General features: G+C 28.8%; 1 protein-coding gene across 2 annotated transcripts in view; it reads right to left on the bottom strand.

The window, feature by feature from the left end:
- LOC142325823 (uncharacterized) overlaps positions 1-14556 on the bottom strand; it is a 282933-nt gene that overhangs the window by 13600 nt on the left and 254777 nt on the right. For both annotated transcript variants that reach the window (XM_075367845.1, XM_075367846.1), the window contains exon 2: positions 6378-6423. In XM_075367845.1, the coding sequence (XP_075223960.1) occupies positions 6378-6423 (46 nt within the window). The remainder of the gene's footprint in view (positions 1-6377; positions 6424-14556) is intronic.

Raw genomic sequence — 14556 nt, 5'->3', positions numbered from 1 at the left:
ATTTTTTAGTTTTTTATTGTTTTTATTTTGTGAAAGAGCGGGCATTAACAGCTACGGTCATAAGCCCGGTGGAAATTGGTAGCGTAAGAAAATATGCCATATGTGACCGAGATTCGAACCCGGGACCTCGGCATGAAGTGCCGATCGCTACCTACTCAGCCGTGGAAATCGGCTAGTATTTATTATGTTTATTTAAATGTTTATATAATCTCTGACTAAAATCATAAAATAATAAATTTTTCATATTTTACTTAGAAATACATTAATCAATCTGATTTTAATAATACCATTTTACTGGCAAAGTAATTTTAATAATTAAAAAAAAAAGATTACTATGCTAAACTATTCAACTAATACTTGAACTAAAACGTTTTTTTAAAAATAAATATTAAAATAAAAAATTCACGAACTGCCAAAAGGATTTATTATACAAATTATACATTCAACTTTTTCTAAATTCAGAAGTGCTTAAACCAGTACCAGTAATCATATTTAATGACTTGTATACGCTACCCCTTAGTAAAAGTACTTAGGTATAGCAGATTTAGTCATTTTTGGTCATAAGAAACAAGTCACGTTTTAAATTTACATTTTTTGCTATCCGCCGGCTACTCTTGGTTTGATTTGGAGCATTATTAGTCGGCAGTAAATTGTTCATTTGACGTGTGTTTACGTAGATAGCCGAACCCGACCGAATCAATAAAAACTTTAGTATAAACACGTTGCCCGTACGTGCCGCAATATTTTGATATAGTGTTATCGTACACGAACGTTATACGATATAACATTATAGCATACGTACGGTGAAGATATATATAGTAATGTAGGTGTACTTATATGGCATTTACCCTAAAGAAATTAAAATCTTAAGAGAAAATCCGTACATCAAAATAAGCCACATAAAAACGCTGACCTCATATTATTATAATTTTTTGCCTTTAGTCGCTATCGAATTACTTGATTGTGTAAATCTTCTGAAATCAATCGCAGTTAATCTTAATAAATTAAGGATTATTTAAGCTCATTTAAGTATAGTTTATTTAGTTCTAAATTTAACGTTTGTTTATAACCGGGTCAGGTGATCAATCTAAGCAGGTACGTCACGGACACTCCCACATTAAAATTACTTCGACTGACAGAATACACACTTAATTTATACAGGTATTTAGCAGGCTCAATGCCAGTTTAATAGGTCGATTTTCATTGTAAACTAACAAATTAAGATATTTACTTTAAAACGATTCCTGTGCCTGGATCTTCCACTGAAATCTATGAGAAAAAAATAATTATTTGTTCTGAAGTCTTCTTTCTTTCCGTTATCTCTATAGTCTGTTAAGTCCCTTTTAAATAAATCCAGGATTTTCAAGACTTGTAGTTACATTGATCACGAATGCCGATTTCTTATTGACTGGTCCTTGGTTTGACTACAGTAAGGGAAATAATGATCTCTGATAATTAGATAATTAGATAAACTCGAATAAATTAATAAAATAGAATAGATACTTTATAAAAATATATATATTTATATATAGATGTTTAGGATAAGATAATAAGCTGTATACCTTTACAACCTGATAGTTCCACGACCCCTGGAACATCTCAGAAAAAATGAACTGGAAAATTGAAGGATGCGAAATAAAGTACACTATAAACGGTCAATGCCACGTTTAATAAAAATGGTTCCCGAAATTCAATAATATTAAGTAAGATTTCAGTGCTTTTTTTATTTTTAGCTGCTAATGATCGCAGGAGTAAACCTCATTTTAAATTTAGAGGGATAAAGAGAAATGTATTTTTATTTTTTATTTTTTTCTAATTTCTAATTTCGTACTTTTCTTTATTAAGTTAAGAGCTTAGAATTCAATAAATTACGAGTTAGGATAAAAGTTCTGTCATAGTATTATTATTGTGTAACTTATATTTTTTTTGATAATGAAATAAGAATAATAAAATAATTAAATTATTATTTGAACTTAATTGTTAGTAAAAATACTTTTTTAATGATTGATAAAAATATATTCTTTGTTTATGTACATTTCCTTGTTATTTCTAAATTAAACGAACAATGAACTCTCGATACAAATTACATCGCTGTTTTTCAATCATCATTTATTTCAAAACATTAGGTTTAGTTGAAGGAAAATAAAATTGTTTCGAATATTAAGAAAAAATGTTCACACACACACACACACACGCGCACACACACACACACACACACACACACACACACACACACACACACACACAACATGTTTTGGGCTTGTAATGTATTCTCTCTGAAATAAGTAAGTCAATAATAAAATCAACTCCTATTTCGTATCGATTTAACTTTTCACTACATACACTACATATTTTCAAGTAATGAGAATTTAATTTAATTGTGTAAACCCAGAAAAAAAAATTAAAAAATCTATTTATAGAAACTAAATTTTAAAAATAAAGTTTAACTTCCGAACATCGTAATTTTAACAAAAACCTAATTTATATTGTAACATAATTTTTTTTTGAACAGTTGATAAACATTTAAAATAATAAAATTCTCTGGTAACACATAATTCGTGAAGATTAATAGCAAATAAAGTAAAAACGTTGTAGCAATATTTATTTTATTTTTAATAAAAACTAACGCTACGTATAATCTATAATTTTATATTGGTTCAACCATATTATAGCCTTCTTATTGTAAAATTGTAATAAATATTTTATTAAGGATTTTATAAAAAGTATCCATAAAAGGTTATCCAGAATCTATGATTCTTGATTATTTTTTGTCTTCAATCATTTGATAGGTTTCATGCAACTCTCCAAGATTTCCTATCTAGTGCTAGTCGTTTCATTTCTGTTCACCCCGTACATCCTACAACCCTAATAATTTGTTTTACATATTCCAAACGTTGCCTGCCTGCACAATTTTTTCCTTCTACCTGTCCTTCCAATATTAAAGCGACTATTCCAGGATGCCTTAATATGTGGTCTATAAGTCTGTTTCTTCTTTTAACTATATTTTTCCCAAATGCTTCTTTCTTCATCTATTTTCCGCAATACTTCTTCATTTGTCACTTTATCCACCCATCTGTTTTTTTTAAATTCTCCTTTAGCGCCACATTTCAAAAGATTCTAATCTTTTCTTCTCAGATACTCCGATCGTCCAAGTTTCACTTGCTTATAAAACTACGCACCACACATAGACTTTCAAAAATCTTTTCCTGAGATTTAAATTAATTTTTGATGTAAAAAAATTGTATTTCTGACTGAAGGCTCGTTTTCCCTGTGCTATTCGGCGTTTTATATCGCTCCTGCTTCGTCCGTCTTTAGTAATTCTACTTCCCAAATAACAAAATTCTTCTACCTCCATAATCTTTTCTCCTCCTATTTTCACATTCACAGAACTGGAATGCAAAGTCTGGGAAGTCTTTACTTCCCAGACACATATATAATGTGTGTTAACTTTTCCACTAAGATGAAATGTTGACTGACACTAAAGACAATACGATCAAGAAAATTGTTATCGTCGTGTTGCAACATTTCGATCGAGAAGTCGGCATGCGGCAGCGTAGTCGTTAGGCTTCAGAGTCTGTAAAAGCTTTAATCGCAACGGAGACATATGTAAGCGTATTCTTAAAACATTCTACCTTTCTACCCTTACAAATTTAACAAGTTCTTCAGACACCCTCGGTAGTCCCTTACTCTTACTTGTCTTGAAATAGACATCCGGTCGTTTCAAGCCGATTTCCCCATCTCTGAATGTTATTGTAATTCTGAGGATCAAAATTAAACTTTCTACTTAACTGTAACTATTGATTCACATTTAGCAAACCGAAAGACACAGAAGGCTTTCTGTTCAGGAATCGCCATCTTTGCTAGTGGCTCTGTCAAGCGGAAAGATAGAAAAATCTGCGACCATGCGCGTAACTAAAACTGTCTTTTTTGCTCTTTGATTCTAGCCTTAAATTATCAGTGTCCATATTTTGTTCTTTTTCTTTTTATGTTTAGCCTCCGGAACTATCGTAAAGTATTACTTACAGGATGATACGTATGAATGTAAATGAATCTTGTACAGTCACAGGTCGACCATTCCTGAAATGTGTGGTTAATTGGAAATCCGACCACCAAAGAGCACCGGTACGCACGATCTAGTATTTAAATCCGTATAAAAGTAACTTGTCTTTACTAGGATTTGAACCTTAGAAATTCAGACTCTCGACTTAGAAATCAGCTGATTTGCAGTAACGAGTTCACCACTAGACCAATCCAGTGGTTTTTCCATGTACATCAAAGAAATATTATAACAAATTAAAACCGCAATATTTTTTTTATTTACACCCGGTATATTAATTAGTATAAAAAGAAATATCAACACGCTTATAATAATAATTCAAATTATTTTATATTATATACGTGAAATGAAATGAAATTTCTTTATTCAACAATTTTGGCGCGAAGCCGAATTGGAAATAAAAATTATTATAATATTCTCATTTCATTTATCTAATGACATTGTTTATTTGTATAATTAAGACTACCTGTCAGAAAATTTCACATTATGATTTTTATTAGCATAACTGCATTAATATAAATGTAAGCAATATTTTTGTAATGATGATGTCATTCTTTAGAACTTGTAATTATAAAATATTAAATATTTATGGTTAATTACTTTAATTACACAATGACTGTAATTAAAATATCTGGCGTATACATATGGTAGGTTACATATTTTATGATTTATGTTAAAAACCTAAAAGTAATTATAATGAATAATGTAAAGCGTTTTATTCAAATTTATTTTTTTATAAAATCAATAAAACATTCTTTTAAATACTAATTTCTTTAACGTGTTATAAGTTTATTTATTTAAATAACTTTGATTTTTTTATCTAGAATCTCATACTAAACGCAACAAAATGCAAAATACAAATATGAATTCGGTTAAATAATATTGTCCCGTAACGAAATCAAACTAATAATTTAAACTTCCTTTCGATTATTACACACATATATATTTTTTAATTACATAAAACCAATAAGCCAAATCAGAATCCAGTAGCACATTCCAGGCTGTTACTGAACCCCTAAAAACTATTAATATGGACAAATCTAATTTACAATACCTGTACCCAATAACATTTTTAACCTGAAATATGTAGCTTTTTTCTTGGAAATACTCCAATAAACCTGAGGTTATATAAATTTAAATATTCATGAACAAGGAATTATTTTACAATTCCTTGAATTTATAAAGGAAAATAAAATAAATCTAATAGGTAGTAACTCTAACAGCACCTTATTACGAGATTAGAAAGGATATCTTACGCATAAATAGGGAAGGAATTCAGCCTTGATTCAGTCTACAATGTATTTTCATTCAGTCTTGAATGAAATACCGTTGAATGAAATTAAAAGATTAATACAGACTTGTATAGTCAATTTTACCTTCTGAAATAATAACCGGTAGATTTTGAAAATATTACATTAATATTTTAGCTCAATCAATTCTGCTTATCCTAAAAACATTTATAACCAAAAATCTTGTTATCGAATCCATAATAAGCAATTAGTTTGGTCGACGTAAAGTCTGGGCTTCTAAGTTAATTTTTGTTACGTTCACAAAATATATTTTATTAATACTATCATCTAATTTTCACGATCTGGAAATAAATAATCTAAAAAATTGGTTTCCGATTTCAAATTTAGAAATCAATTGTACTAATTGATCAATTTATTTTAGAGAGTACAGAAGAAAATTACAGTTACCTGACATTTAAACTTAATTTCCATTATTATAAAATAGTAATTATCAGGATGTGTGTATTAAAGCGATGAGAATGTAAAGCTGTACATGTGTGATCCATGAATAATTAAAAGTTTTGTGAATAATATATGTCAGTTATGATGGGTTTTCGAAGTATTTTTCAAAAGTATTCCTTCTATTTTATAAATTTTAAATATATATCTTTACCAAAATTTGATAGAAACATCAGAATTCTACGGTGTGTAACCATGTAACCAACGTAGCCTACGGTATGTAACCAATGGTATGAATGTAAATTGTCTACTTGGAAAATAGAAAAGAATTTGCTACCTGTAAGAACGTTTTTTATTTTTGTTATTTTACTGTTAGTTACTTTACTTTGAAAAAAATAATACAGATCTATTAAACATCAATAACAACTATTAAATTTGCAAATATATTCTAAATTTCTACATTAAACACCCCCATCGTGGACAGCTGTGATCAAAAATTATTTAAAAAAGACATCTGAAAATACATAATTGAAAAAAAAATTGTTGCAAAAACTTTAAATGGAAAAAAGTTGGAATTTCGATCAGATGAAATAAATATCAGATAATTACTATATAATAGCATATTTTCTTACCATGAGGAGACACAATAACTTCGCTGAGACCGCAAGCTTTGGTAACCTGCAACAAAAATAACATTTTACTGCTAACAATGAAGTATTGTACTGAAAATTACAATAAAAACAAGTTATAATAAGATTTAAATTCATATCTTTTGAATTGTAACAAAGAAATATACATATTTATATATATATAGAGCATAATATAAAATATAATACTGAAACTCTACCGGTTTCAAACCGATGGTAAGCAATAATTCCTTTAAGTTAAAGTGTTGTACACGAACTAGATAACAGAACAACATCTTCGTTTATTTTACAAGCTGTACGTAGTATACTCAAAAACAAGAACGGTATTACAATATAATGACAACTATAGAATTAATTACGATAATAAAATACTAATACTTAATTCAGTATCGCATAGTTATAATATCTTTACTACAAGTATTATACTACGGTAATAAATAAAGCACGCGTAGTTGTAAAGTCTTGTAAAAACCTACGTTCGCTATAAACTTCACGACATCTGTCAATAAGAAATAATAATATAAAATAGTCTACGTATTACTACTGCATACATATACAACCCACTTAAGTGTAATTTTGCTACTACTTTATTTATTAATCTTATTATAACGGATATAATCATTAAAAGTCTTAGATTAATAAAATTATGTATTTTTTAATGACCATTGCATTCTTCCACCGCATATCCATTATAAACAAATAAATATTTATTACATTTTGCACGGAAAAATTACTACAATATATTAACTATAGTAATTCGTAATTCTTTGTTGGTTATGCGTGCTATATGCTTATTTAAAAATATAGTAATTTTAATGTTATAATTATCATATTTATCATTTAATACTGAAAAGAATAATTTGTTGTAAGTAAGACCGGCTTATCAAAATTTAAGGGTGTCGGTAATTTAGTATTACTTTCTTGTAGATTATTAGTATATGGGCCATAATTTCTTTTCCAAATTGCGCTTTAATACTTTTTTCTATTAATTTTTAATAAATAATATAGCAAATTCCAATCTAGTAGCAAAATATGATTATTTATAAAAATATTTTGTTTACACGACTGCCCAAAAAGGAGTGCAATATATATATAGGATACATGTTTGTATGATTGTTCCACCGTAGCAGCTCAACGGCTGAACCGATTTAGATGAAATCGTTTAAATTTCTTACGTTATCAGGAATGCTATAGAATGTAAAATGGTAGCAGACCCGTCCAGCCAGAACCTGGATCATCAGCGTCCAAGTCGGCTCAGGCGAGCCCCGGAGCCGACTCAGTGGCTTCTTAGAGCCTGTCGGAGCCATGAGGGTCTACTCCAGAGTCGCAGAGATCGCTTCGCTCACCATTCCCGTCTACCGACAGGGCTCCGACCCCTGCACCCCGCACTGTTCGTTATCTTTACAATTGTGAGAATAATACTGATAAACAATATAGTATTCAGTCTTTGTAGAAATCTGAAAAAGAAACCGAATTACAAAAGACAAAATAATAGTAGCTACGGTAATTAAAGTACACATACCTTTGACGGCGAAAAATTCATAACTTATTTATGTTGTCATGATGACAGAAATATAATAATGGAGTAAAAGGATTAATTTTTTTTCCTTAATGCGTATCTTTAATTTACAACTTCACCCTCCTTGGGGATGAAGAAATAATGAATATTTTAAATATTTTAACCTTCAAGAGAGCTAGAACCTCGGTCTGTGGCTTTAAACCTTCCATGGTATAATGCGAATGTATCCTGAAAATTTGAAAGCAATCGATCGGTTAGTTCTTCAAGATTTATTAAAATGAAATATAACTAAAAACCTTTTCAGTTATGCCAAGAAACATGGGTTAAAATTTGTTTGCGATTTATCGAGTAATTTTTTTGTACAGCCCAAACAAACAAAAACCTTCTTTCATTATATAAAAGTAATATATAATAAATTTTAAAAAATAGAAAAAATATAGCATATACAAAATTATCACCCGCACGCTCTTTAATTATCCTATATTAAAGAGCGATGTTTGTCAGTAATGTGTTTTACACTATGTCTCCTAGCCTCTCTTATAGCTGGGTCGTATCTACAGCCCTGAGATACAAGAGCCACCAGTCAGGGTTGGTTTCTCTGAGATTAATAGTGTTTTCCTCTACAGTCTGTTACCTGCCATCAACAGATTTAATGTTGAAGATATAGTGATATCTTCAGCTCTGCAAGTGTGTAGAACTGAATATCAACTGTATTTCGGTCGGCTTTACTTGCTAACATCTAATCTTATACTGAGCCAAACAGGGGGTTTGGCTCAGTAAAAAGAACAGCAGGAAACCAAACCATTCCTCATTTTTCTTATTAAACCTGTCACGGGACTTCTGCTATTTATAAGGATGGTATGCCATTTTTGATTCACGCAGATCCCTTACAATCGTCGTAGTATAGGATTTAACATATATGCAGTCATAAAACGTGGAGTTTTAATTATAAATAGTTATTGAGGCTCGTTCCTAATCACAGTTGGAAATTCCAAATATGGCTATTATATCCAAAAAATACCCCAAAAATAGAATTGACAAGCATCCAACAATTAATATCCAGAATAATCCCAGATTACAACGCTGCAATCGCCACTCTCCGAAGAGGTACATCCCCTCCGATAATAATATACCTTTCGTATATACCTTACGGAATAATATACGAAAGGTATATTATTCCGTAAGACCGTCACTTCGGTAAGACCGTAAAATTTTACCACGCACTACAAAATAAAATTAAATAATTTTTATTCAAGTCATCAGATTTTGTGTTATAATTTAAAATTCATCACGTACTTAGTATTTCAGTCAGTAGAATATTTTCTTCGGCTAGTGCCAAGCTAAATGTAAGTTACTTAACCACAATACGGACAACTAAATCCGACCGATAATGAGGCAATTTTATCAATTTACATTGATAAATTTATTTGTTTTTCATTTTTATTAAATAGATAATTAAAGATTTTTATCGTTTTAGTGAAGTTAAAATCATGAAAAGTTTTTTTTTTTAATAAAAATTACTTTAATAATATTTCTTGTTTAGAGAAGCAAGTAATAAACTCTTTTTTTTATTCTGTCTTTGGGTTGTTTTAGTCTTTTCCTTGTATGCAAAATGTTGAAACGTTATTAGGGTAATTAATAAATATTTATTAAGATAAATAATATCGAAAAATATCTATCAGATCTTAATTAAACCATAAAAACAGGTTTTTTGTGTAATATTATGACTTTTTCTGTAAGGTCTAACTTGATTTCATTGTATTAAAGTGTTTTTAAATATAATTAGAAGTGTATGAAAAATAAGATAATTTGCAGTTACAGCTTCTTTAAATTAAATTATTTGTCTTTATCATAATTTCATATCAGTTCCAAACGTTAAAAGAGAAAAACTGATGTGGACACCACATGACTTCCTTGAACGCCTATTAAATTACATATACACATTTGTTGTTGCACTCCATTTAAACGTATTTCATTTGAAAGTGAGATACGATCATCCATTTTTTTAATATAGTGGACAGTTTCACAATTGCTGAAATATTAGTTTTTATTAACGCCAAATATTTATACAATTATTAATTCAACAATCAGACATGAAATATTAAGATAGATTAATAGCCCTTTCATTACTCGTAATAATATTATTATTCATATCTTCGTGAGTTGTTGATTAATAAAAGTTTTAGATTTCTGGTGTGCCGTATAAATAAAAGTTAATAATAATTAAACTATTTCGTTTAGGGAACTCCTGCATATTGGTTGAAAATGTAATTTTGACCTTACGGTGTAAAATATTCAGTTTTTATTGTTGGATTATTTGGTGAATTATCGGAAATGAAAAAGAAACAATTCTAAGGAAAAAGAAAGATAACATGAAGAAATATATCTCAAAAAAAAAACGATAAGAAGTTAAATATAAAGAGGAAGAAAATGTTAAAACCAAATAAAAAATAAAACCATTAAGAGATGATGAATATAAAGAGAAAGAAAATTTGAAAACTAAAGAACGTCTACACAAATTAAAATCAAAACAATTATATTAAACTAAAGAGCGATTAAATGATTGACAACAAAAAACAAATAAACGAAATGATCAATTCCAACTTAGGAGAATTGTCCGACAATTTCAGAGGAGTAATGAACTAAAATATAAGACTTTTTGGCAATTTATTAAGGATCTGGCTTGTATGTCTCGGTGTATGTTGTTCTTGTGAGGGTCTACTTTTCAGTAACGCTGTAGTTAACTTTACTGTAGATAAAACAAACTAGAAAATCCAAAAATAACGTTATTCTAATTTATAATTTTCAATTAATATTAAACGATCAGATATTTCACCAATTCTATTACATATACACATATGTAATAATGCCTATTAAATTACATATACACATTTTTAAAAGTACACAAAATTTTATTCCACTAATAACTTCTGATTTTTGTTTCATATTTTTTTTTTACTATTGAATAATTATTTATAAACTTTTATTTTTTACAATCACGGGTTAATATTGTTAATAAATCAATAACATAAGTTAAAAAAAAGCTAAAAGAAATAAATTAAAAAAAAGAAGAAAATGAAGATCGATTCGAACCGATGTGCCTTCTCTTGTAATATCCAAATATTTCACTAATTAAAATTTTATTTGGCTATAACTCTGAAACCAATGAAAATAAGTACCACTTATAATATATCGTTGAAAAGCTCTGAATGAGGGCTTATTACTGCAATTAACAAAAAGTCCAAAATTTAAATCTTTTGGGATTTTGGGCATTTTTGGTCTCTTTTGCTTCAGTTGATTGCAGTCAAAAGGAGAGGTGCACAACTAGGTGTTACAACAGACCTAAATCCAAAATTTCAACATCCTACGGCTACTCGTTTTCTAGTTACGCGAGATACTTGCGTACATACATACGTATGTACAGACGTCACGCCGAGATGGTGAAAATAGATTCACGTAAAAGGAAGTGAATACCTTTTATTTTCACGTATTTTTACTTCCTTGTACGAAGTAAAGGAAGTATTGTGATCGCAAAAAATTTCGGTTTTCAGATTTCAACAGAAATATCCATTTTGACCTCCCTGAATCCATTTTGACTAGTTTCGGCGTGACGTCCTACGTACGTACGTACGCACTTATGTATGAATCCAAAATCCAAAACAATTTGGACTTTGGATCATTCTTAACTGCAGTAATATGCCTTCATTGAGAACTTTTCAACGATATATCATAAGTGGCATTTAGTTTTATCGGTTCTAGCGTTATAGCCAAATAAAATTTTAATTAATGAAATATTTGGACCGTACGCCTATCGGTTCGAATCCGACTTTATTCCTTTTTATTAACTTTTTTTTAATTTAAATATTGATTTATTAATAATTATTAACCTCTGATTGTAAACAATTTTTTTAACTTTTGTAATTTTTTTTAATTTTTTTTTAAATTTATATATATTGATTCATTAACCTCTGATTGTAAAAAAATGTGTATATGTAATTTAATAGGCGTGCAAGGACATCATATGGTGTCCATATCAATTTTTTTGTAGTTATATTTAAAAAATTACTTGTAATTTTGAATTGAAATTAATTAGAATACAATGATTTATAAGAAATTATAGTAATGATGCCATAATTAAGAAAATACTAGATATAGAATTACTTAGCACTGAACTTAATATTAGTCACATGACTTAATTGCGTGACCGAATGCAAGTGTAATAAATGTCAGTTTGCGAGATCTATTTACTTTGTAATCACAACTTTTACATTTACAAAAAGTTTCCTACTAATGTTTTCTTTTTTTACTAGAAATATTTTTAACATAATTAATAATTTTTTTTAGTAATTAAATAAAAATGAATTAATTAATAAAAAAAAAAAGAATAGTTTTTTTATTTTATTATTTTTTTATTAATTTTTTAACATAAAATATTATCTGATTTGTTAGAAATATTATATAGATATAATATTTATATTATATAGATATAATATTTCGTATTTTCAATGATGAATTAATATTTTTTTTTAAATGAGAAAAAAACTCGCTATACATAGTTTATTACTTAAGTTAAAAATAAATTAATAAATTATATTAAATGCTGCTGATTGGTTAGACATGGCCGTGTACAATTTTAATTAATATTTGCACTAGTTAATTTTAATACACATTAACAATTATTAAATAAAACAAGCCTTTTTTTAAAGAATTTTATGATAAAAATTTTATTTAACTGGTTTCAATTAAAAGATAAAATCTCACAAAAATATTATATCAATATTTATATATATATATATAAAACATTATAGACCGTTTCATGCTAAATTGAGACAGCCATGAGAGTCTACCTCATACCTCTTCTCTTTAATTTAAATTTATTCTTAGTTAAAATATAAAAAATTTGTAATTATCTATTGTTATAAACATATGCATTCTAATTATTAAATTTTATGAAAAAAAAATTGGGTGTTTAATGTCAGCTGTCAATTTTTAAATTTTATTACAACAATAATTAATTTTTTTAAACGAATGCCCAAAAAGGAGTGTAATGTATTTAGGGTGTATGAACGTATGTATGTATGTTTATTCCACTGTAGCAGCTCAACGGCTGAACCGCTGTAGATGTATGACCCCGCGATGGAATTGTTACCTTACCGGGAGTGTCGTAGGGTGTATAAATATGTATATACTGTCGTGTATTTTTAATTTTAAATTGTTTTTAATAAAAATTAAATAATTGCTAAAGATTAACAAAGATATATAAACGTATAATATACGTTTATAACCTTTTTCTGTTTGTCGTCAATATTAGCATAAAAGAGCATAATTTTACTTACAAAACATCCTGAACGACTTGAACTATTTTGGTGCGCAGTTTTCAATAATCATTCAAATAAATAAGGAAATACCAAAAAAAATTATATGAAATTTAACATTATTAGTATTTGTCTAAAAAAGTCCGTCAGACTTCAAAAAAAGTGTTATAGTCATGGTACCAAAGAAAGTAGGGGCAGATAAATTTGAAGAATACAGAACAATTAGTTTAACTAGTCGTGCATCAAAAATCTTAACTAGAATTCTATACAGAAGAATTAAGAGGAGAGTGGAAGAAGTGTTAGGAGAAGACCAATTTGGTTTCAGGAAAAGTATAGGAACAAGGGAAGCAATTTTAGGCCTCAGATTAATAGTAGAAGGAAGATTAAAGAAAAACAAACCGACATACTTGGCGTTTATAGATCTAGAAAAGGCATTCGATAACGTAGACTGGAATAAAATGTTCACCATTGTAAAAAAATTAGGGTTCAAATACAGAGATAGAAGAACAATTGCTAACATGCACAGGAACCAAACAGCAAGAGTAACAATTGAAGAACATAAGAAAGAAGCCGTAATAAGAAAGGGAGTCCGACAAGGATGTTCCCTATCTCCGTTACTTTTTAATCTTTACATGGAACTAGAGGTTAATGATGTTAAAGAACAATTTAGATTCGGAGTAACAGTACCAGGTGAAAAGATAAAGATGCTACGATTTGCTGATGATATAGTAATTCTAGCCGAGATTAAAAAGGATTTAGAAGAAACAATGAACGGCATAGATGGATTCCTAAGCAAGAACTATCGCATGAAAATAAACAAGAACAAAACAAAAGTAATGAAATGTAGTAGAAATAACAAAGATGGACCACTGAATGTGAAAATAGGAGGAGAAAAGATTATGGAGGTAGAAGAATTTTGTTATTTGGGAAGTAGAATTACTAAAGATGGACGAAGCAGGAGCGATATAAAATGCCGAATAGCACAAGCTAAACGAGCCTTCAGTAAGAAATATAATTTGTTTACATCAAAAATTAATTTAAATGTCAGGAAAAGATTTTTGAAAGTGTATGTTTGGAGTGTCGCTTTATATGGAACTGAAACTTGGACGATCGGAGTATCTGAGAAGAAAAGATTAGAAGCTTTTGAAATGCGGTGCTATAGGAGAACGTTAAAAATCAGATGGGTGGATAAAGTGACAAATGAAGAGGTATTGCGGCAAATAGATGAAGAAAGAAGCATTTGGAAAAATATAGTTAAAAGAAGAGACAGACTTATAGGCCACATACTAAGGCATCCTGGAATAGTCTCTTTAATATTGGAAGGACAGGT

This window comes from Lycorma delicatula, chromosome 5, assembly GCF_047948215.1.
Source record: "Lycorma delicatula isolate Av1 chromosome 5, ASM4794821v1, whole genome shotgun sequence".
Lineage (NCBI taxonomy): Eukaryota > Metazoa > Arthropoda > Insecta > Hemiptera > Fulgoridae > Lycorma > Lycorma delicatula.
The sequence above is the reverse complement of the archived record's forward strand: the minus strand, read 5'-3'. Positions and strand labels throughout refer to the sequence as shown.